At 38.7% G+C, this 23,411-nt stretch overlaps 1 protein-coding gene across 1 annotated transcript in view; it reads right to left on the reverse strand.

The window, feature by feature from the left end:
* Nucleotides 1–2,596: 2,596 nt before the first annotated feature.
* ANKRD44 (ankyrin repeat domain 44) overlaps nt 2,597–23,411 on the reverse strand; it is a 214,491-nt gene continuing 193,676 nt past the window's right edge. Inside the window, exons 19-28 of the mRNA XM_065413045.1 lie at nt 23,329–23,407; nt 22,071–22,188; nt 20,985–21,201; nt 20,129–20,216; nt 17,681–17,764; nt 14,872–15,017; nt 13,769–13,851; nt 12,168–12,250; nt 6,681–6,772; nt 2,597–2,862 (exon numbers count right to left, since the gene is read on the reverse strand). Of these exons, the coding sequence (XP_065269117.1) occupies nt 2,597–2,862; nt 6,681–6,772; nt 12,168–12,250; nt 13,769–13,851; nt 14,872–15,017; nt 17,681–17,764; nt 20,129–20,216; nt 20,985–21,201; nt 22,071–22,188; nt 23,329–23,407 (1,256 nt within the window). The remainder of the gene's footprint in view (nt 2,863–6,680; nt 6,773–12,167; nt 12,251–13,768; nt 13,852–14,871; nt 15,018–17,680; nt 17,765–20,128; nt 20,217–20,984; nt 21,202–22,070; nt 22,189–23,328; nt 23,408–23,411) is intronic.

Below are 23,411 nucleotides of genomic sequence, written 5' to 3' on the forward strand. Positions count from 1 at the left end.
CCACTCTTTCCATGTTGGTCTCTCCCCTTATTTTCAGTGCTTTAAGTAAAGTAGTTATTGCTCTTTAGCAATTAAAAAAAAATCAGAATAGTCATACAGTACTAATGTAGGAGGGGAAAGCCCATGGTTCAGGTGCTTGGGATTTCCACTGCAGGAAAACATAGAAAAAGAGAAATGTGAATCCTTAATGGGAACACCCCTTGAGATTTTTTTTTAAACTTTTAAGATTTGAAATTTTCTATTTCATAATATTCATAGAGACATTAAAATCATTTAATTTTAGCAGGGCAAAATACAGGTAATGTATTATGTATACTACTAGATACCCATATATGCATTAAAAGTCTCACAAAGAATTACATACTTAAAATGTTTTTTTCCCCTTCATGAAGAATGGGAACCTGTCAACAAATTTTAGAAAATGTTGACATTAATTATATAGAATACTGTCAGAATTGGCAATTTAAAAAGAAAAAAAACACCAAAACTATTTTTTCTTTTGCCCTGCCTAAAGTGTTTACTGAGGAGACACCTCCCATCCTTCCAGCATAGACTTAAGCCTGCAAACAGCCTGAGTGGGAATCATAGGTAGTTTCAACAAATTTCTTTACTCCAAGCCACATTACATCTCCTCTATCCTCCCTGTGCCACATACCTTAGCTGCGTTATGATGCCCCCCCACCTTCCCTGCTAGGAAGTTGCGAGTTTTTCCTATGCTCTAATCTGTCGGATAAAGGGTGCTCGAGTGGTGCAATGCACAAATTCACTCTCCACCCTTTACCAACAGAGGCTGGTTGTTTCATCTTCACATTACATCCAGCCATATGAGTAAGGACCTGAGGTTAGTTTTGAGCCCATGTGGCCACACTACACACTCCCACCCTCCTCCCCACTCAGGCCAACAGGCTTGGCTTATATTCACATTTCATTTTGTGTTATGCCAAATAAGATTCACAAAAAAGGAGAACAAGCCATAGTTATTTTTCCTGGGCATTGGTTTCATTTAAAATAAATATAAACACATTTACATTAAAAGTATATGAACATTCTCTCTAGTCTGGAAAAAAATAAACTGTGGTCAACACATCATCAGTTAAAAACGTCAAGCTGTCAGCTAGAAATTTGTGTCATAAAATGTAAAATACACCCCAGACTATTCATTACTCAAAAAGTTTACATTTTTATTGTTTAGAAAAATTACTTCATTCTGTCAATTGCATTCAGAAAAAAATTAAAATCTTCCATTTAAATACTGAAGCATTTTGGTCCTCGTGGTATAGAGCTGGTTAGTTCATGGTAATTTATTTGCTTATTTTTTTAAAGTCTCAGTCTTCCTTTTGTACATCTGTTCCAGACGAGGAACGGGGTCCATTTGACCTAGAAGCTTTGGCAGAAGGAGTAGATATATTCACAATGTTGATGTTGCTTAAGCAAGCTGGTGTCAATCGGCTGTTCTAGTACATCATGATTCCCTTTCCATAATATGCTTTCAAATTTACTGGCGTTTGTTTGGTATGTCCACTTTTGATGTAATGCTTTCACTTGCTCTGTATTTACCTTTGCTCTATTCATTTTAACCCAAATATTGGCAAAAGTATTTTAAAACCTGATAATGTTCCTGGTAAAAACAAGCTATATAAGTTTAGAAAAGAAAATGAAAAATATCAATTTAAATTGGCAACAAAATTTAGATGCATCATAAATCAACAGCTTATTTTTTTTCTGATCTCAGATTGGTGGTTAATTGCTCAGGTAACAGAAGTTCCTAATGACCCTAATTCTGTAGTGCAAATAAATGATATATATTTGTGCTGAACTGAAAAAAAAAACAAATCAAGGGCTGAATCATGCTGACTTCACACAAGTAATTCCACTGATGTCAGTGGGGAAATATTGGTATGAGAGAGACAAGCAGGATTTGGCCTTAAATTTTTATATCAGTATTCTTCTAATTGTGTGCTGTACCTAAGATCTTTAAAAAGTGCCTTCTGTATATTTAAGTGCTTAATACATGCAGAGTGTAAAATGTTTTATTTCCCTTAGAGAAGGTAATACAGGCAGTAATTTAAAAAGATGCACAACTTTACCTTTGGTTTGTGTAACAAACTATTATCTACCCAACAGAACCTGTGTTAACTAGGAAATAGACAACAATGAGGAGAGGGTTGGGGTTCTTTCTTGGAATCTAAGAAAGCCACATTGGAAAGACATCTGTGTACCAACTATACAGCTAGGACATATGAATATTTTATACAACAGTTCCCTGTTCATTTGTGCTGTCAAAAAGAAAAAGGCATTTTCTCTTTTTCTACTTAAAAAAAAGAGGTAGAAACTTTCATAGGAGCACTTGGGGCCTAAAGAAAACACGGTGAAACTTGAAGCTACAGAACATAAATGTGAATTCATTCAAACGAAAATCCCTAACTTCTGTATTAAAGGCTAGATTATTTTTAATGTTACTAATCCTTTCAATGCCTAATTCCGGAAGTTTCAGTCAATAATAATACTTTAAAAATATAATGTGGGATTCAAGCTTTTTAAAAAAAAAAACAAAAAAACCCCAAATGTAATTAAGAAAAAGCTTTGAATACCAAAGTCAAAACGTTTCAGAATCGGAATCATTTTCATTGTACCCATCCTCTGTTCCTATATTGTTACTCAAGGGTTTACTGTAAGAGTTAATGCTGCCCATATTGGAGCCATCGCAGAGATGTGTCCTGCTTAAATTGTCTTTTTTAAAACAAACGAAGTTGAAAGGCATCATTGAACTGGAAGGAGAAAAAGGCATCATGGTAGCCAAAATGAGTGCCAGGCAGTCAGCCACGTCTTTGTTAGGAGCGCAAGCCAGGGCTGGCGTATGACCTGGGCACAAATGCAGACAAGGCAATGGTTAGTACTGGGGGTACTGAGAAGGGAAATGAGCATTCCTCAAATACATCTCTAGATGACTTCATAATAAGGAGATGTATGTTTAGTTACAATCATGCCAGGCAAGAGAGTGTGTTACTTATTTTAAATTAGGCATGCTGGGAAAATACACAATGTATGGAGTGTTTAAGCTAATGTGACCACAAAAAGCACTATTTTAAAAGTCAGGCAGCATACACCTTCACAAAATGAATAAAAATATTTGGTAAACACAGTTCCACAACACAGACAATATGATTGCAAAACGACAACATAAATAAGCATATGGCACTATGAACTGAAGTTGATTTCCACTTCAGTTCATATGAACAAATCACATTCTGAGAACAATGACCTTCAGTTGAAGATAAATGTGCATTAGATAAAAATATTAAATTCTGCATTAATTAATTTTTAAAAGATTTTATAATATTGATCAATTGAGTATTTTAGAGAGTAATGTATCTAGGAATTAAGTTATCAAAGGGACTAGCCCCCTCCCCCCAACACACGATATTTACAGTAAGTATGACTGTATAGCTTATTATCCAAAATTTACCTTCCTGTTAAGAGAAGAATGGTTTTATTCAGGAAGCATGAAATATATTTTTTAAAATTAAGTAAATGTAATAAGGGCTTGGTGAAATGAAGAACTGGGAAACTACTAATGGCAGCCAATCACCCAATTTTAATTGCAGAGTTAACTTGGGCTCTTATTTGGATGTTTGTTCCACAGCTCCCATCTACACACAAAAAGCTTTAAAAGACTGGGTTTTGCTTACAAGTGGGTTGCTAATCTTTGCAGTGAGGACACTGGCTAAATTACTCAAGTCCAGTGCCTTCCCACAATTCCCTCTGTATGCCCAGAAGGACAAACAAGTTCTCCTACAATTCACTGGGAATCAGAGTAACTAAGCTTACTGCACCACTAGGAACCATGGGATACTCCTAGCAGCTCCCACAAGTTAAGTACAGCACCACTGTGGATGCAGCCAAGCGGACATCCTCAGGTATGGCTTTGCAGTGTGGCCACTCACACCTGAGTTTGGCCAACCATGGTTCTTACACTTGAGTGCCAATCACCGAAGTTAATTCTGCAGTGAAGACGTACCCTCCGTGGGTTTCATATACAACTACAGCCGAGCAAATAATTTGCAGCTAATAATTATTAGTAATAATAATAATTGATTAATTTAACCTTTTTTTCTTTGGGTACTATGTCCATGAGCAGATCATGACTTCCTAAAATTTATTCATTAATTTGAGTTACTCAGATATGTTTTTGTGCTTTGGTTTGGTTGCTGTTGCTTTAAAATTTCTAAGGATGATAACAAACAATCCATTACAAGTATTTTACAGCGGAGATAAGAAATTTGAACTGTGGTGATTAGTTATGATCACATGATATTAGTTTTGTTCTATGACTGGATAAGTGTGACATTTTTTAAATTTGGAGGTTGGCTTGAAATCCCTCAGTGAGAGGTAGATGATGAGGATTAGGAAAATCTGAACCTTTTCCTTTCAGGGCAGCAAAGCCTTATCCAAGACACCATTCATCATTACAGTGCTTTCAGACGTACTGCCTGCGTGAAGAGTTTAAATTTAATCTTCACTCTTTATAGTCACACAAAAGTAATTGGTTTTATATTAGTTGTAAAGGGTGTGGGGTTTAGAGCCAAATCTGGTTCATTTACTTCTTTCTATCCCGAGCTCTGACAAAAGATTTTCAGAGTCCCATCCGTTGGCCACTTCAAGAGATGTACTATCTCATACAAAACATACCACTTCTAATACAAATACTAGAGCCTGGAAAGTTAAAACTGATGAAACTTGATAACTCATACGTTTGTAGAAAGTGGCTTAGGCAAATTCACTTTTACGTTTGAGAGAATATTTGAAGAAAACGTTTGCAGTATTCATCACTCTAGGTACAACTTTTGATACAGTAAGTGAGACTCCAGTTATTTATTTTTAATCAGCTGCCAAATGCTATTTATTAATTGGGTTCTTGTTTGTAGTCATAAAATAGATACTTCAAGTACACTTTTTCAGGAAGATGGGAGCCAGGCAAACAGTGAAAGCTCGGGCATAATTCCATTCAATTAATTGCTTTTTTTTTAAATAAAGAATGTTTAGATCGCTGAACAAAAACAATCTTTGTAGATTGCTTCATTAAAAAGAGAAAAACAGGACCAGCCTGAAATTGTAGCAACAGTGCTCTTTAGGAGACTCAGATTCAGCAATGACCTTGAGGTTCTGACTCATCAGTTTGGTGGAAGTTTTGCAAGCCATGGAAATGGTTGGATCCTGGGAATAGTATCCTTTCAGGACTGCTCTTCAGAACGTTCTAACAGCAAATCGATGGAGTTGCAAATCAGTGGCATTGAGAAAAGCAATATGTCTTTGCATTCAGCTACAATCAGGTACCACAACAGTAGCCACTCACTAAAAGCATACGGGTGAGGTGAAGAGTAATAAAAGGAAAAAATTAAGCAGTAAGATTAAATAGTTTAGAAACCTTCTGCTCCTCCCAGATCAGTTGGAGGGGATGTAGAAGATTGCATGCTATAATAAATGGGACTGTGGCAAACCAAAAATCTTTAGAGTTATCTAAAGATATTGGTACAATTGCTTAATTCTGTGAAATATGCAGGAGCTGTTAATTACAATACCTGTAATAAGCAGGTAATTACATTTAGTTAATACATTTTATCATCATAATTAGTGCTACATTTTGGGTCAGGCAAAATTCATTCAACAGTGCTCCACAGGTTTTCTTTGTAATAAAACATGATATTTTAGTCTTGATGTAATAGACATTCTTCTTACAAATGCATTTATTTGGGACCAAATCCTGTCCACAACTTAGATCCAGATGACTTTAATAGAATTAATTCATGCAGTCTGACTAGTATAATTTGGCAAATAAGATTAATCGCTTTTATAGTGTTTTTCATCCATAGATCTCAAAGTGTCTTACAGTGATGGGTAAAAATTATTATTCCCACTTTACAGGTAGGGAAACTGAGGCACATAAATGTTACATCAAATACTTAAATGCCATTGAGTCAGTGTTGTAAGAGAAACCAGCTTATTTCAAGAAAGAAGGAATTTTAAAGGTTAATTTCAGAATACCAGAAAAACAGAGTTTTGACTTTCCCTTACAGATATTTTGTGTTTAGAAAAAGGATTTCATAGACGTCTGAAACAAAGTGTTTAATTGGTGACTAAACTTGAAAATATGTTTCACACTGTATTCACACTTACTACAGGCTGGTAATAATTTGTTAGCATATCAGATTTGGTCAGAAAATTTGATTATTAACTTTGATCTCAGAATGAATTGGGGTACAAACAAACAATTGCTGATGTTTTTTCTCCTAACCATTAAACATGCTCTGATGAGATGTATAATCCTTAACTCTAGAGCAAGGAGTCAGAATTTTCTGTTGCCTTTTGCATGTTTAGAAAATTCAAACCACCATTGCACCCAGGGGTTAAAGAAAGACTAGCCATTGACAGCACATGCAAAATTAACATTAAGGGGACTGTTGTGATGTCTGCAGTGTGTTTGATATAAAATATACAGAAGTAGTATCCTTGTTTGGGTACTTATTGACTGAACATCTATATAACTGAACATCTTATTCACAAAGGAGTATAGGCATCAGTGTTGTCTAATTAACCAGTTGGCAGGTCTATTTCTTTGGTCACTTGTAAAAATCACCTTAGGTGCTCTTCTTAAGACTGTCAAATTACATTGCTTCACTTACCATTTTCATCTACCGCTAGTACGCACGCCCCCTTAGCCAGCAACTGCTCAACCACCATTTTTAGGCCATTTCGTGCAGCAATATGGAGAGGTCTACAAAACATAACACTCTAGATTCAAGTATGGTTTGAAATATATTTGAAACATCTGGTTAAGTAACACTTAAGAGCATGTTCAGTTGCTTTTCTGGATCCTCAGAATTGTATTCTAGATAGATTTTAAATAGCATCACCTCTTTTAAACATAAAATTTTAATTCCACATCTATAAAACATCTTGTTTTTACATACAGACAAGAATGCACACACATGCTCTTTCGGAATGTGCATGCACATATATGTGTGTATAGATAGATAGAGGGGAAACGGATAGTGACCCTGTATATAGTGCACGCATAACACTTTTCATTATAAAATATTTAGTTGAAAAGCTCTCACACCTCCCTTGTTTGCAGCAGGCCTTTGATATTTGGCAGGGGAATTGACCTCAGTCTAGCCAAATGCCTTTACTTTGTCCCATCTTCAGTTTGGCTAAGATATCAGTTTGGCTACGATGAAAAATTCACTATTTCATTTTCCTTTTCTGCAGGAAAATTATGGCAGGATGCCAGAACCATTATACATTTTGTTGCTAGGCTCTTTCATTGCTGAAGTAGCAGGGGGTGGAGAGAATCTACTCAGCACTGTTGCAATACATCCCAATTGGTAATCAAGGCATCCCTTCTCTCCCGCTGGAGATGGACTGTGGTGTTTTCACCTCTTCTCCAGGGGTGAAACCTCCATCAGCCTTCCACACATGCCCTCTTGTCAGTGGGAGCAAATCAACCCCTCGGTCTACAAGATAGGTCTTGATCCTATCCTTAGATATGTGGGTGCATCATTATCTGCAGCATTGCCGACCCCAAACATTCAAAAACCATGAGTCACAGATTACAGTGCAGGCAGTGACAGGACCCTGACTGGTCTAGGCCTATACCATTTGCTGTATTGTCACCTCTGGAGAACTGGCTCTGAGCTCCCCTGGAACAGTATTTGCTGCACTTCCTGTTAGTCTGGGAGGCGAACAGATCTGGGTAGGGAATTCCCCACTGAGCGAAGAAGTTCACCACTGAGCTGTCAAACTCCCACTCATGGTCAGTGGCAAAGTGCCTGCTGAGGCTATTTGCAAGCCCATTCTTGGTTCCTAGGAGTACACTGCTGATAGGGTAATATGGTTATTGATACACCATTTCTATAAACTTGACAGCTTTTATACACAGGGGAATGGATCTCGCATCTCCCTGTTTGTTTACGTAGAATACGGTTGTCCTGTTGTCTGACATGAGAATGTGGTGAGATTGGACTAATGGTAAGAATTCCTTGCATCCTTCTTGGACTGCTCTGAGCTCCAGGAGATGTATGTGTATCCTGGTTTCCAAGGGCATCCAAGTGTGACCGTCTATGTGAGCCTCCAAACTAACAAAGAGGTATCTGTGATTATTATCTTGTTGGGTGTGGGGGATAGAAAAGGAATGCTCATGCACACTTGTACAAGATCTTTCAGCAAGTCAGAGAGGCCCTTATTGTGGTGGGAATTGTTACTACAATGTTTATGCTGTGTTTGCTCAGTATATATGCTGTTCGAAGCCAAGCCTACAGGCAACGGAGTTGGAGTCTGGCAAATGGAGTTACTTAAGTACATGACTCCAAATGACCCAGGAGAGTTAAACAAATCCATACTGATGTCCAAGGATTGTGCATAACTTGATCTCTCAGGCTACCCATGGCTTAGAATCTGTCCATAGGAAGTTAAGCTCTTGCTCTGACTGAGTCTAAGGTCACTCCTATGAAATCTATAGTCTGTGTCAAAGTCACAGTAGACTTTTCCATGTTCACAAAGGTTCCCAGAGATGCTAGGAGACAAAGTAGCAATGAGGTCAGTGCTATGACTTTTGGACATGTCCTGCCTTTAAGAAGCCAGTCGTCTAGGAAGATGGTGGAATCACCTTATCCGAGTGGCGCTGCTGTTATGGAAAACACTTTTGTGAAGACCCTGGATGCAGTTGCTAGACCAAACCAAAGTAGCCTGTATTGACAGTGGTTGGGTCCCACCAGAAATCTGAGGAATCTTCTGTGGAAAGGGTGAATATCAGTGTGAAAGTACAAATCTTTCATATTGAGAGCTGTGAATCATGTGTCTTTATCCACGGATGGGATTATTGTTGCCAATCTAATCATGCAGAATTTTAGCTTGCAAATAAATACATTGAGTTGCTGCAGGTTGAGAATGGGTCTCCACCCTCCTCATATTTAGAATAAAACCCTTTTCCTTGATTTGCTTTTCCTTGCTCCCACTGGAGGAGGAATTCTACTCCTAACATAGGATCTCCTCATGAGAATGGTCTCTGAAGAGAGACAGGGAAAGAAATTTTAGCGGGGTTGGGAGCCAATGGTATAACCAGAATGGATGATATCTAACACCCACTTGTCCTTTGTTATTGCCCTCAGCTGTGGGGGAAATGGTGCTAGATGTCCACCAAAGGAAATCTCGTAATTGGGTGGAGATGGCATCAACATTAGTTCATAGCTCCCAAGTGTCCCATCAAAAGTATCTTTTGGTGATGGGAAGAGACAGGCCGTGGAGGCCAGGTAGCTGCAGTAGAGGTGGATGGGGCAGTGTCTCAATATTTTTGCACCTTCTACGGTTTGCAAGGTAGCTCGTAAGAGCAGTGGTAAAGACCTCAACTTGTAAGACTGCTTACGGTACTTCCTCTTCAGGGCTGGTCTATATACACCCTGGGAATGGAGGGTTGCCCTGGAGTCTTTTAGTGAGTGCAAAGACTTGTCTATCTTCTGATTGAAAACACTGACTTAATCAAAAGACTAGTGTTCTGTACCTCCCTGAAACCCCAAAAATGCAGCTAAATTTCACAGCACATCACTATAGCTCTTGAAGCAATATTGGCAGCGTTGACTGCAGCCTTTAATGAGGTTCTTGCCACTAATCTTTCCTTGTCAATAAGGGCTTGAAATTGAGCCCTGTCCTCCTGGGGTAACTTGTCTTTAAAGCTCAGGAACTTAGAATATTTTGCCAGGAAGTCCTGGTAGTTGGAAATTCTAAATTGGAGGCTGATGGAATTAAACACTTTTCTCCCCTCAACACTTGACTTCCTTATCTGCACAGGTTGCCCTTGGGAGCTGTTGGCTGGACCTTTTTGTGGCTGTTTGGATGACTAGGGTGTATGGGGCAGGGTCAGAGAACAAAAACTCCACTTCCTTAGCTGGGACAAAGTACCACTTTTCCATCCTCTTAGGTGTAGTGGCACACATAACTGGCATGTGCCATTCAGTTCTTGCTGGTTCTAGTATGGCCTCATTCACTGGGAGTGCAATTTGGCTAGACTCCTTAGGCTGTAGGATGTCCAAGAGCTTGTGTCCTGGATCTCCTGGGATCTGGAGCTTTTCTGCTACTCTCCAAAGCACGTGTTGGTGACTAAGACTTTCTTGGAGATTTACTCTTTACATCTTTCTGTGTAGAGACAGATGTTGAGGCTACCTTTGGTGAGGTCTTTGGTGCTGTGGATGCAATCGGTGCCATGATACTGCCTACGTCTCTTGCGGCCTCTGGTATTCTAGATGTTGATGTAGTCATACTGGGAGGCCTATGCACAGGGAGGTCCTCTGCCCCTGGATCTGAAGTTGGTCTTAAGGATTGTTGCATCGCTAGGAGTTTAAACTTCATCCTCCTATTGTTTCAGAATCTACCCTTGAAGGAAGTGTAGATCTTGCACTTACTGGGTATATGAGCATCTCCCAAACAGCAAAGGCACTGAAAATGCCTGTCACTGATCAGGACAACCTCACTGCAGGAGAAGCGCCTTTTAAATCTCTGGGACCCCAGCATCCCCAAACAAAATAACAAAAAATGATTTCCTAAATGGGGAAAGATTTGAAATCTCTAACTAGATCTATGAATGAAATTTTTTCCTAAGGGAAAGGGAAAAAAAGGGGGGACAACTGTTCCAACAACTATAAACCATATAAAATAACTAACTATATACTAACTAGCTAACTAACTAACCGCTGAATACTAAAGAGAACAGTTACACAGTAGACCAGTGATTCTCAACTTGTGGCCCAATCAGCACACAGCTGAGGTCCATGTGACATCCTCAGGGCTATACAGGTAATATTGGATGTGGCCCACAATGGTAAATAGATTGAGAACCACTGCAGTAGACCCTGTCTTAGGTCACAGGTGATTGAGAAGGAACTGAGGGCAGTTCGCTGTGCATCCCCATATAGCCTCTGTGTGTGAGGTGCATGCACAGGCCAAACGGGCACTGCTACCAAACAGCCTCGCACGTGAATCGGCGCCCCCACAGGGACTCTACTTGAAGAAGAAGAAAAAGTTATTGCTAGCTTTCCTTCATCAGATCGAGCCAGGAGAACCCATTCTCTCAGCCATAAAATCTGAAAAAGGACCAGATTTCTTCAGGACCCATTGTGGACATTACACTAGTTGCCCTTCTTTCCTTGGGGGCTAGGAAGGAATTTTTCCCTTACCACCAGGTTGGTCAAGACAGGGTGAGATTTTTTATTTTTTTTGCCTTTCCCAAAGTAGGTTTGGAACCCAGTGGGGTGGGGCAAGGCCAGGAGATTAAGTTATAGTGTCACAATTTAGTATATAAAATGCAGGACAGATGTCCAGTGCAATGGAAGGGTTACAGTTATTGGATAAAATGGATTGGAAAAGGATCTGAAGGAAAGTATCCCTTAAGGCAGCTGAAGGAGGAGGGTTCGGGGCTCCTATGTCTGGTATAGTGGGGAGCCAACTCTCCTCCTTTTCTAACCCCCCTTTAGCCCTCATATGAGGGAAGGAGGCGAGGTCCAACCAGGCTGGGGATTATGTGGAAGTGATTAAGGAACTGATGATGACCTGCACTGTACAATTTATGGCCGGGTACTTCCAGATATTTTAAGTGAACAAAGTTGCAGCCTAATTAAGCCACATCCACTGCCTCGTATCTTTCTTTTGGTGTGGCCGGACAATGTGCAGATCAGATCCTAGTACTTTTCTAAAGACCATAGCAGGGGGGGAAAGTGTTGCTCTTCTTTAACTTATTTTGTTTAATCTGCAAGGGATAATACTTTTTTTTTTTTTTTTTTGAAGACATTAGGAGTCACATTCAATACAACAGGCTAAGATTTCTGCTTTATTGACTGGAAAACCTATGTTTGTTTTTAAAAGAATAAAGCAGCTGATCTTCACAGAAACACCTTATACTACATGCTCCACCTTATACTACATAGCTCAAGATATTCCAAAATTCAACAGTTTTCAGATATTCTACCATAGTGAAACATTTTAAGATTAATTTTTTTTTAATTACACACTTATGAAAAATCTAAGTAACGTTAACTTGAAATTCCAAATCTGAATTTTCTGGTAAAAACAATACATAAGAACACAAGTGAATAAATAGTAAAATTATTTCAGCATTTACTTACGTCTGCAATGCATTATTTTTTGCATTAATAAGGCTCTGTTCTTGGATCTTGTCAAGTATTAACAAGGCACATTTTTCATGACCCTAATATTAAAAATAAAATAAATAATGTTAATTTGCAGAGGGTTTTAAAATTGAGGCAACATAAATTAAAAATCCAAATCCAAATTAAATGCATTTAGAATTACAAACATGCTTCTGAGTTTATAAAAGGGTGCATACTTGATGAATGTCAAAGGCCAGGAGAGACAGATTGCAGTCCCTACCATTATTACTGGGTGAATTTTAAGTAATCCAAATGTGCCAATTGTGGCTTTTTTCCCTTTAAAACACTGCATGCCTTATACATATAGACCCTACTTTAAGCTGTATTTGAATCCATGTCTTCATGAAACAGTAGTGATCTTTTGAAAGAGCAGTTAACTGATTGTATATTTTTTTAAAATAAATAAGCAATATTTAGCACTAGTAATAGTACTTCTTTGACCTTTAAATGCCTGATTGCTTATGCATTTTAATTAGGCAAAGAAACTTTAAATAATTTTTTTCAGTTAAATAGTTGAAGAAGTATTTTCCCTCTGTATGATAAGGGCACTATTGACAATTAAACTTTCCAATGATTTTATTAAATAATGCAAAATTGGGCCACAATTCTGCAACTTCTTCTACATACGTGCAGGGGTCAGCCTGGGCAGAACAAGTTGCAGGGTTGGGGCTTTGGAGTATAGGTGTCTAGCACAGCTGTCCATTCCTTGAAGGTGGTCCAGTGCCAAATGTACCATATTAAACAGCTGATATGAGATGCTAACAAATAAAATAGCTGATGCATCTTTATAAATTGGGGAGGGGTGTACAGTGGGGTATGGCAAAGAGGTTTTGAACAAACTTGATCACTATTAAAACTCCCACCTATTAAAAGGTGCAATCGGGAAAAAAAACCTGTTAAGGGAATGAGGGCATTTCTTTCTTGCTAACCCAGGTAGTGGCAGCAGAAGACTAGGAGGAGAGAGGAGGTGAAGCCTACTGAGTTTACTAACAGGGCTGGCTCCAAGACCAGCTCAGCAAGTAGGTGCTTGGGGTGGCCAACGGAGAGGGGCGGCAGCACATCCGGCTATTCGGCAGCAGGTCCCTCACTCCCTCTCGGAGCGAAGGACCTGCCGCCGAAGAATGAAGCGGCGGCATTAGAGCCACCGCCGAAGATCACGATCACACCTTTTTTTTTTTTTTTTTTTTTTTTTTTGCTGCTTTGGGCGGCAAAATCCCTGGAGCCAGCCCTGGTTACTAAATATGTGGACACAGAGCCTGGAAAAGAAAACCATGACCTAACCTGATCTCTGCTGTAACCTTGCTGGATAGGCCGGAGAGCAAGCCAACTCTACTACATTTCCTCCCCACCCCCACCCCCCAAGTTTGTGTACATCACAGCTTCATTGCACTCAGGATTTCATTGGCCTGAGAAATGAATGTCTTCAATACTCTGCCAAGGCCTTGTTTTAAATACCTCTTCAATGCACACATATATAGTATATAATGCGAGTGAGAGTGTGTGTGTGTGTGTGTGTGTGTGTGTGTGTGTGTGGTCTACAAAGTTCCTTAACATACTTTACTGCTAGCCAAGTGCAAGGGTGTATTCAAGTCCTTATCCTTTACAGTCAGATCAGCCTTGGCACTGTTCACCAAAAAATCTGAAATACAGAAACAAAAACCATCGGATAAATCCTACAGACAGATGCACATGCAAACTGCAAAGGAGAAAATTAACTCCAGTCTCCATAATATGTGCACACAGTACCGTACGTGGTCAAATAGATCCTTATTCTATATAAACCATACAAATGTGGAGGGAAAATTATCAGTGAACAAATTGTAATTTGTGCAGTTAATCAGCAATCAAACCAAAGCTAACAGCTGGTTGAAAATGGAAAACTGTTAATTAAATGTTCACTTTACCCAAAATTGTCAGTTCAAATGTATTCATTTTAATTTGACTGATGAAATCTGCAGCATCAGAATGGCAGTTTTGGCCTGAAACAGTCCACCCAGTTAACAACTGTGGATCCTGCTTTGAGAGGATTAAGTGGGTTCTGCTGACTCATTATATCTTTGAGGGGGATAACGGCTGTAGCAATTCAGGATGTGGGCTACACAGTCAAGTCTGGAGAGAAAGTATGAGTTAATCTTTGTTATAGGGTTTTTAAAAAAAACAATAAGTCCAGACTCAACTTACAGTTGCCCTTTCAAAACAATATTTTGCACTTCAAAATAAACATCTTTTAATAATTTAACTACAAAAGATTACTCTTCATCTTCCTGCTAGAAGGAGATTCTGTTGCCCTGTATAATCAGGGAAATGAGACAAATGAAGGAATTAATACCAAGAGCACTTTTTAATCACATGCTACATGACTTTTGGCAGAAAAATGGGCATGGTTTATCTGTTATTGAAACTATTTGCAAAGTGAAATGTAAACAACTGACAAGAATTCTGGGTGCAATAAACATGAGACTTTTTAAAAATATGAAGCTAACTTCTTTTTACCCATTATATAAAATAGATGGACACACATTTAGGTATGTACTCTTAGTATCTCTTAGAATTTTAATTATAATCCCCAAGGGGAAAAAAAACTGATAAAGCACTTGGATGGGTAAGTACCGTAGCCTTCATTTTCTTTCAAGATTTACAGAAGCAAGTAGGTACCTACCTACAGCACCTGCATGTCCATTTTCAGCTGCCATCATAAGTGGCGTTTTCCCTGAATTATCTGCAGCATTTACCAGTGCATTGTGATTTAAAAGAAGCTGCAAGCATTCTACGTGATCGGCAAAGGCTGCCGCATGAAGTGGAGTTCTAAGAGAAAAAACAGCATGATTATAGCTTTAGGATATTAAATGATCTATAAAAAATTACAATATTGTTGTCCCTTGTAGCCTTAAGCAGAACAGTACAAGAAGTTTTGAAGCTTTTTTCCTATGAAACTTGAAACGTAAAACTCTCAACAAGGCAAGTTAGGATGCTACTCTCATATAAGCAATAAAGATAACAGTTGCATCCTCAGTGTTTGTACACGAAAAGTCTAAAACTGGCAAGCATCAGGTGGATGGAGTTGTGGACAAGCTCATAAAAACAGGATGTTTAACTTAACAGAACATACCGCACAATGCAAAAAACTAGCAGACCTCCCTATTATTCCTGATTTTTTTAATAAGCTTGTGACAGAGATAAAATATAAGGAAAATTTGGATCTGGCCTTCCTGTTATTAAAAAAATGCTACAGTATTCTACCTACAGTAATGACCTGAAAACTGCAGTAACAGTACTGTAACCCATAATGTTTGACAACATTACTGTAAAGTGTAGCAGTTATTTTATAAGGTTTGTAGCTTATTGTAATTTTGAGAGGATCCCACAACTCTAAGGATGGGTTCTCTGTCTCCACATGTTAAGACTGAGACATTTGGGGGGGGGGAGGAATTGGGGGGCAGGAGTTGTTTCCAGCAGTGTCTGATGATTGGGTGTTCTTGTTTTGTTTTATGGCTGTTTTTGTTTTGTTTTGCCTTTTAGCTTTATTGTTATCTGGAAAACTTTGAGAGTGAGGTATTTAATTTTAATTATATGACCACAATTTTATTTGTTGTAAGGGTACCCAGAGCATGCAATGGGCAGCAATTCAATTATTATACAACTTTAACAAAACTAAATAAATACATAGTGTGACGTTGCACTCCATATGTTTTATGGAAATATGCTAATGAGTGTGAATATAATGTAACTGGAATATGCTTTATGCAAAAGGTCTCTTGTAAGATATCATTACAAAGCTTATAATCTACTGAGTGTGTTCATCCTATTTGTAAGAATGTATCATTCTTGTATCTGAAGCTAGAAATATGAAGTATTACTCTGAGGTCCTATTGTAATTATGCAAAGTGTGGGCCATTAATGGTGGCTTAGGATCTTGATGGCTCCCATTGACTAGGACAATTGGTTGTGAATGGGTTTATTTACCTGCAAGCCTTCCTGTGTACATGACTTGGGTAATGAAGAATGAGGTCTTACAGTGACATGTGACCATGATACTGGAATCCATCCACCTGGTGCTTTTCCATTTAGAAGGAGGGGTTGGGACCGAGAAAAACAAAAGATTCCCGCCTGGGGCCAAAGCTATAAAAGGGGGTTGGAACAGAACAAAGAGGGCTGCCAGTCATTAGAAATCCCCTAGTTACCACCTGAGCTGGAACGAACAAGGACTGTACCAGGGGAAAGGATTGGGCCCAGACGAAGAAGGAGTCTAGTCTGTGAAAGAAGCCTATGAGGGTGAGATTTACCTGTATTCAGTTTCTTAATGTATTAGGCTTAGACTTGCGTGTTTTGTTTTATTTTGCTTGGTAACTTACTTTGTTCTGTCTGTTATTACTTGAAACCATTTGAATCCTATTTTTTATATACTTAATATAATCACTTTTGTTTATTAACAAACCCAGAGTAAGTGATTAATACCTGGGGGAGCAAACAGCTGTGCATATCTCTCTATCAGTGTTATAGGGGGCGGACAATTCTTGAGTTTACCCTGTATAAGCTTTATACAGAATAAAACGGATTTATTTGGGGTTTGGATCCCATCTGGAACTGGGTATCTGGGTGCTGGAATTAGGTAACCTGCTGAGTGGTTTTCAGTTAAAGCCTGCGGGGGCATGGTTCAGAGCCGGGTCTGTTTTGCAGCAGGCTAGCGTGTCTGGCTCAACAAGGCAGGGTCCTGGAGTCCCAAGCCATCAGGGAAAACAGTCTCAGGTAATTTCAGCACATCAAGTGACAGTCCCAAGGGGGTCTCTGTGACCGAACCCATCACACATAGAAATACACTGAGGAGATTTTCACTGCCCCCAAATAAATTAAAGATTTGGGTGTATCCATGACCCAGCTGACCCCATCTGTCATTCAGAGTCAGTAGTGTATTTTGTTTAATAAGAGTTCTTTTAGAAGTTAAATACTTTTCTATCTTACAAATTATGGTCTTGCAAAACTGAATGTGCTTAAATGTTTTTGCTTAATCAAAGCCTATGTGAGGACGCATATATAGTTCTACTCTTGTTTCATAACCCCCGTCAAGTGCACTCTTAGCTTACAATTTTTATGTTTTACAACTTGGAATTAACGCAGCTTTTTCATTTGCCCCAAACTGGAGTCTACTGTTTCCTTTTAACCATAAACAGCAAACTGAGAAGGGGGGTAAAAAAAAGCCTAACTACCACCATACTGGGTTCCAGTGAACAGCCCTTAGCCCTGGGCATTTTAAAGAAAACAAAGTCATATTTATTTTGGTAGCAATGTAAAATAATATTCTCTCTTGAAGTGGATCACCACTTCCTTTGTTAAAGTTCAACTTCTGTGTCATCAGGAGCTGCTCTGACAAATTTTAGCCCAGATGTAGATTAGTTGCACAAACAAAAATTATGATCTTAGACTGATTTGTGAAGGTGAAATGCATTCTGTTCAAGAAACTGAACTCTTACCTTCCTTTGTCATCTTTACTGTTGACAATGCTGGCATCTATGGCCCCAATGAGCAGTGAAGCACAATTTTCATGATCATTGATTCTATAAAGGAAAGAACAATTCTTTTTAAGGAAAAATGTCTAACTGTTTTCCACTCTGCCCATACACACTTCCTTTCCCCAACTGACAGTACATTAGTATTTCTTTCTGTATATTTGTAAGGTGTCCCAATTAATTTTTGCTTTAACAGTATGGGCCTGATCCTAGCTGCTATAAATCAGTGTAACTCCATTACAATCAAATTGCAGCTACTATTTTGGATTTGTAAAAAGCAACAGAGGGTCCTGTGGCACCTTTAAGAACAACAGAAGTATTGGAGCACAAGCTTTCGTGGGTGAATGCCCACTTCATCAGACGCAAGATTTTGGATTTGAATCACAAAAGAAAAATAGACACTGGTCCTGAAACTGGCTGTGCACAGCTGATCCCTTCAACGGAGCTCTGCCGACACAAAACAAGCTGAAGGTTCAATGCACTGACTAAACCTTAAAGCAAAACAAAACAAAAACCAAACACATCCCTTCATATTCAACTGGAACACTTGTCAAGGTTTAAAATGGCTATGGGGAATCCTTCTCAGAAGTAAATCCGAACTAGTGGCCCTGAGTGAACTCCCCAAAACTTCTTTAGACCCTCTAAAATTAGTTTAAACTTAAATCACATATCTGAGCCTAGGCAACGCTCAGATGTGTGGGCTTAAGTGAACGTAACTTTATTCAAGCATTTAAAGTATTCACAAAGTCTCACTATTTCCAAGGAGTTGAGAGGTTGGGGGTGGGAGGGCGAGAGGAGAGAAATAGCGGTCTGTATTTGGCAAAACATTGCAACACCAAGCAGTTTGTCTCCTGGATCCAACAGGCCTTTAAGCTGAGAAGAATGTTATCCCCTTAGTCTTTAATGAAGTTTTTAATGTTTAAAAATATTAACTGTAATTATTATATGCAGCAGATGCCATTTTATAGTTAATATAGAAAACTATTTTTTCATAGAATACTATCACTTTTTAGTAACCTTTTACTCAAGCCACTATTTCTATAGAAATGCTGTCATTTTATGGATGACAATGACCTCTATTATCTTAAACCCAAAGAAAAGTTTATTGAGTTTTGGTCCCTGTTTCCGGATTGCTCTACTGGGGAGAAGGAGACCATGGGGTTTTTTTTTTTAAAGTGACCATTTGGGGTTCAGATTTTATATATCAAGTTTCAGTCAGAAATGGTTTTATTTTAAGCAGGTTTTTGAAGGGTTCTATTTTTTTAATTTATCATTTTTATTATTAAAAAATTCAAGGTTTAGTTTAGGATGAACAAACAGATCATACAAATAGAAAAGCTGACAATTAACTAGAGAAGTGAGAGCAGACCTCTGTACATTTATATAGGATCCAAACATCAGTCATTTCTGGGAGAAGATAATTATTCTAACAGCAGAATGAAGAGTTCATAAGTCAGTAATTCTAAACCTCAGCAGGAATCATGAATGTGTCTGTTTGAGTCTATAATTCTTATTGATTTTTCTGCTGGCTTACCCCACTCAAAAAGCACATTCTTCCAAAATACTGCATATGCTTTGCCCTAAATTGAGCTAATTTTTTCTGAGTGTGACAGGCAGATTTGGAGCTGGCCTGTGGTAATTTATTGACAGTGTATGTTGGCCTAGTTATTGGGATGTTTACTCTATGAATATGTTGGTTTAACTCAATAGAAGTCTGTCTTAAATACAGGTAGGAAGGAGATGAATGGCTCAACGCAGCCATCTATTAGTAAACACTTCGGAGTTGTTAAGGCACAATGCCAGAACTGCCAGAGCTATGATGATGCTGCCTCCATCTTCAGCCAACCTACAAAACTGGTTTTGGCCAGGAATGGCCAGAACCTGGCAAAACAAAAGAACAAAGAACTGTAGCAGGGTTTAAAGAGGGATGCGCTCTCTCTCGGGGCAGTGAGCGCTCCAGGGAACCAGACTCAAACCAGCCTCCTCCCCAGGAGCCTGCTGGGGGTGTCTCAGCATGCGAAGCCTGCTTAGGTCACCATTAGGGGATGCCTGAACTTGAGGTAAGGTAAATATTTGTGTAAACTTGTTTTAAATCCTTTTTTCTCTAATGCTGCACTCAGAGAGACCAGAAAGGGGACAGAAATGCAGCTTGCCCTGTAATCGTCAGAGTGCAACTTCAGGCCATTAGATGAAAAGTGTAACAAATTCATTCAAACTGCAGTAATTCATATGGCTCTTGATAGCTCCAGTTTTTCACCACAAGGATATGTACATTATCATCATCAGATCTAAAAATCATTTGCTAGTACTATTATCTCTACACCCAGATAACTTTATTGTTCTCATACTACTCATTTTCTGGATATATCCTTAAGCAAAATAGTCAGATTTAATATTGATATTTCTACTTACACGGCACAGTGCAATGGAGAGAAGTTATTACCATTAAATTTGCGGAAATATTTCTGTTCCAATAGTACCTCTATGCAGTTTTCATTACCTACAAGAGATCAGATGATTTATTGTTATAAAAAGCAAGAGAATAGTACATTTTCATATTAAGGTCACATGTGCACTGCATTTTAGCATTTGAAATAAGCTAGGCTGTACTGCATATGTAAGTTCTTATGCAATAAAACCTAAGGCGCGTGAGATACTTTTAGAGGTGCTGCGAACTAGACCGATATCTAATTTGGGCGCTTTTTTTTTTTTTTTTTTTAATAAAGGTCTCTTGTGTTTTCACATTGTGCTATGACACTTTGCAAAATAGTCTTTTAGATCTTCAGCCATCTATCACTCTGTACTTAGAAGCTTAGTCTTCGACGTACAGTCCCAAACCACCCTAATGAGAAGCCACTAATGCAAGCCTGTTGTACTGTGTGTACTACAGTAACTGGAGGGGTAGTCTCATGCACCAGTGTACAAGAGGTGACTCTTGTAGGATGGAATCCTAGTCTCAGTGATGTCAATGGGAGATATGCCATTAACGTTAAAGGAGCCAGATTTCATGCCCAGCCTCCAAGGGATGGCTCCAGTGTGCGTCATGATTGAGGCATGCACCTAGTGGCTGACTCTGAAGCAAGGTTGCTGTCTTGCTGGAATTTCCCTGCCTTTTGACTTGAAGGATAAATGTAGCAATTTCTTGCTACAACTTCAAAAGGCAAAAGGAGAGAATCTACATCTCAAACTTTTTATGCTGCTAGCCATTTTACTATTCTACTTCCTAACACTAAAGTTTGGCAAAAGGTATAAAAAGAGAAAAGCTTACCATTATAACAAGCCCAGTGCAATGGTGTATAACCTTGATTATCTTTGAAACTACAGTCCTCTTCTGACAGTGCAATCTGCAGTAATTCACTTAACCAAGTGGCATGACCATGAGCTGCTGCATAATGTAGAGGTGTCCTGCCTCTGGAGTCTTTACACAAGATAGATACTTCTTGTTCCAACAGCATTTGAACGCATTCCTCATGCCCAGTCATAATCTGTTAACAACAAAGAAGTGAATCAGCAGGTTGATATAGTGTCGGCGCTGTGGCAAAGGATTTGTGAGCTACGTGATGTGCTTTTGAATACTGGGTGGCAAGGTTGGGCTCCAGGAAATTGGTGAGAAGCAACTTGCTCCCGAGTGCCTCTTTGTATTGAAAAGCACTAGTACCAGCTTCTAGTTTACCTGACCTCACAGTTTGAGGATGAACACCTCCAGTGAAGTCAGGTACAACTTAGACCATTAGGAGTTTATGGCTGAACACGGAGATTCTTAGAATAAAGGGTGGAGTCCTAAAGATCCTATTTGAGTCCAACTGAATGGGCGTCAGTCAAGAATGAAACCACAAATATTAGGGAAGAAAGGGTGAGTGAGGAGCAATAACAACATTACCAAAAATATCAAATATTTTAGAAAGCTGCTCCAGTAATCCAGCTACTGCTATCACATCTGCTGCCTCTGACATTGATTTGCTTATCTCCTACAGTATTTTAATCATGTTCATATATTGTTATCAGTATGGAACAGAAGCTTTATGCAATGGTTTCTATTTTATACAGGTATTTCCAGGACTCTTATGGAAAACTGTTCACTACATGGTCATATTTACATGTAACCCTATTAGCTCTCTCAGCAACTGCATCTTGACTGAGGAGCTAACTCCTAGAAGAGATTATATCTACCCCGAATCTCATTGCCTCCCACTCAAAATTTATGACTCACTTCTTTAACCCAACCTTCCCATGCTGGTTAATATTTTCATTTATTTACAATCATCTCTCCATTTAATACCCCTTTGTTCATAAAAGAAAAGCCATAACCATCAAGTTAATGTGCATAGTTAAGGGTCATAAAATTAATAGTCACCCCTCGATGTAAAGCTGTGCATCCCAGGAAATCGGCTGCATCTACAGATGCTTCTTTTTCAAGTAACAAGGAAACAGCATCAATGTGCCCATATGCCACAGCTAGCATCAGTGGGGTTCTAGAAAATGAGAAGTAATCACAGCTTTAAGAACACATGCCATTTCTACTGATAACTTATCCTTTGGGGAAGAGGGGCACCAGGAATTCCTGCCATTTTCCACCACCATCTTCATGCCCTATATTCATCTATATAACCCAAATTAAGGTACTTTTGTACAATTTTATTGTTAAGCAATGCAACAAACAAAATCATTATTAACAGAGAAACACATATCTGATTTATAGGCAGTTTACATTGCAGCATCATTCAAGCCAGTCCATGTTAAAAATTTGTTCTTTAATAACCCATGATTATAGCAAACTGCAGCAGAATATCAGCCTCATGATAAACCACGAAGCTCACTTGTGTAATCACCCCCCCTCCCAGGTATTAAGGTAACTATGTAATTTTTAAAAAATCCTGGGCAGAATTGTTTAATAAGTGGGAGAAGCCAATTGTATTCAGTATCTCATTTGCACCAATCATCCCTCAGCCAGACACTGGAGCAATATTTCTTCCACTTCTTTTCAAAATGGGATTTATTCTCCTTTTGCTTTAAGGTGATGGTTCAGGGACTGAAATTGATGCCCTTTAAAAACATGGCATTCATCTGTCTGTGTTTTCCCAGGTGACATTTGAAAGCCATTCACAATTTCCACATTTAGAATATACAGTACTTGCATCCTCCCTCCATAAGTACCCTTTAATAAGAAATGAAAACCACCATCATATACATCAACTCCAATATAAGTGTCACATTAAATTAATACTCCGTCCAAATTCTCTGTTCCAAAAGACCACGTATGTCCTAAAATATCAATGTTTTGGGAGGGATGAGAGTCGCCCTAGAAACAGCTCAGAAACTTATCAGTTTTTAACTGAATTTAGCTTTAAACATCTCAGAAGAATTGCATAAAGATTGGGGTAGCATCTAAAATTAATAAGTAATGGTTTCCCCTTGCTAATGTTTATTCCATGGCTTTGATCGACTGAATGTGTACTTTGTAATGTTTGCCAAATTCTATGAGGAAAAATTGGAATGGTGCAGGAGATGTACACAGTACTGTATTCAGTACTACATACAAGTACCTATGCTGTGAGCAATTTATGGAGCTGCCATTCATATCACAGTACTGTATCAAAACAAAGAAAACTTACTGTCCTTTGGCATCTGTCACATCAGGGTTGTCTGCAACTTCCAGCAACAGCCGCAAACATGGTGTGTGACCGTTGATGACTAG

This window comes from Emys orbicularis, chromosome 11, assembly GCF_028017835.1.
Source record: "Emys orbicularis isolate rEmyOrb1 chromosome 11, rEmyOrb1.hap1, whole genome shotgun sequence".
In the NCBI taxonomy this organism is placed as follows: domain Eukaryota; kingdom Metazoa; phylum Chordata; order Testudines; family Emydidae; genus Emys; species Emys orbicularis.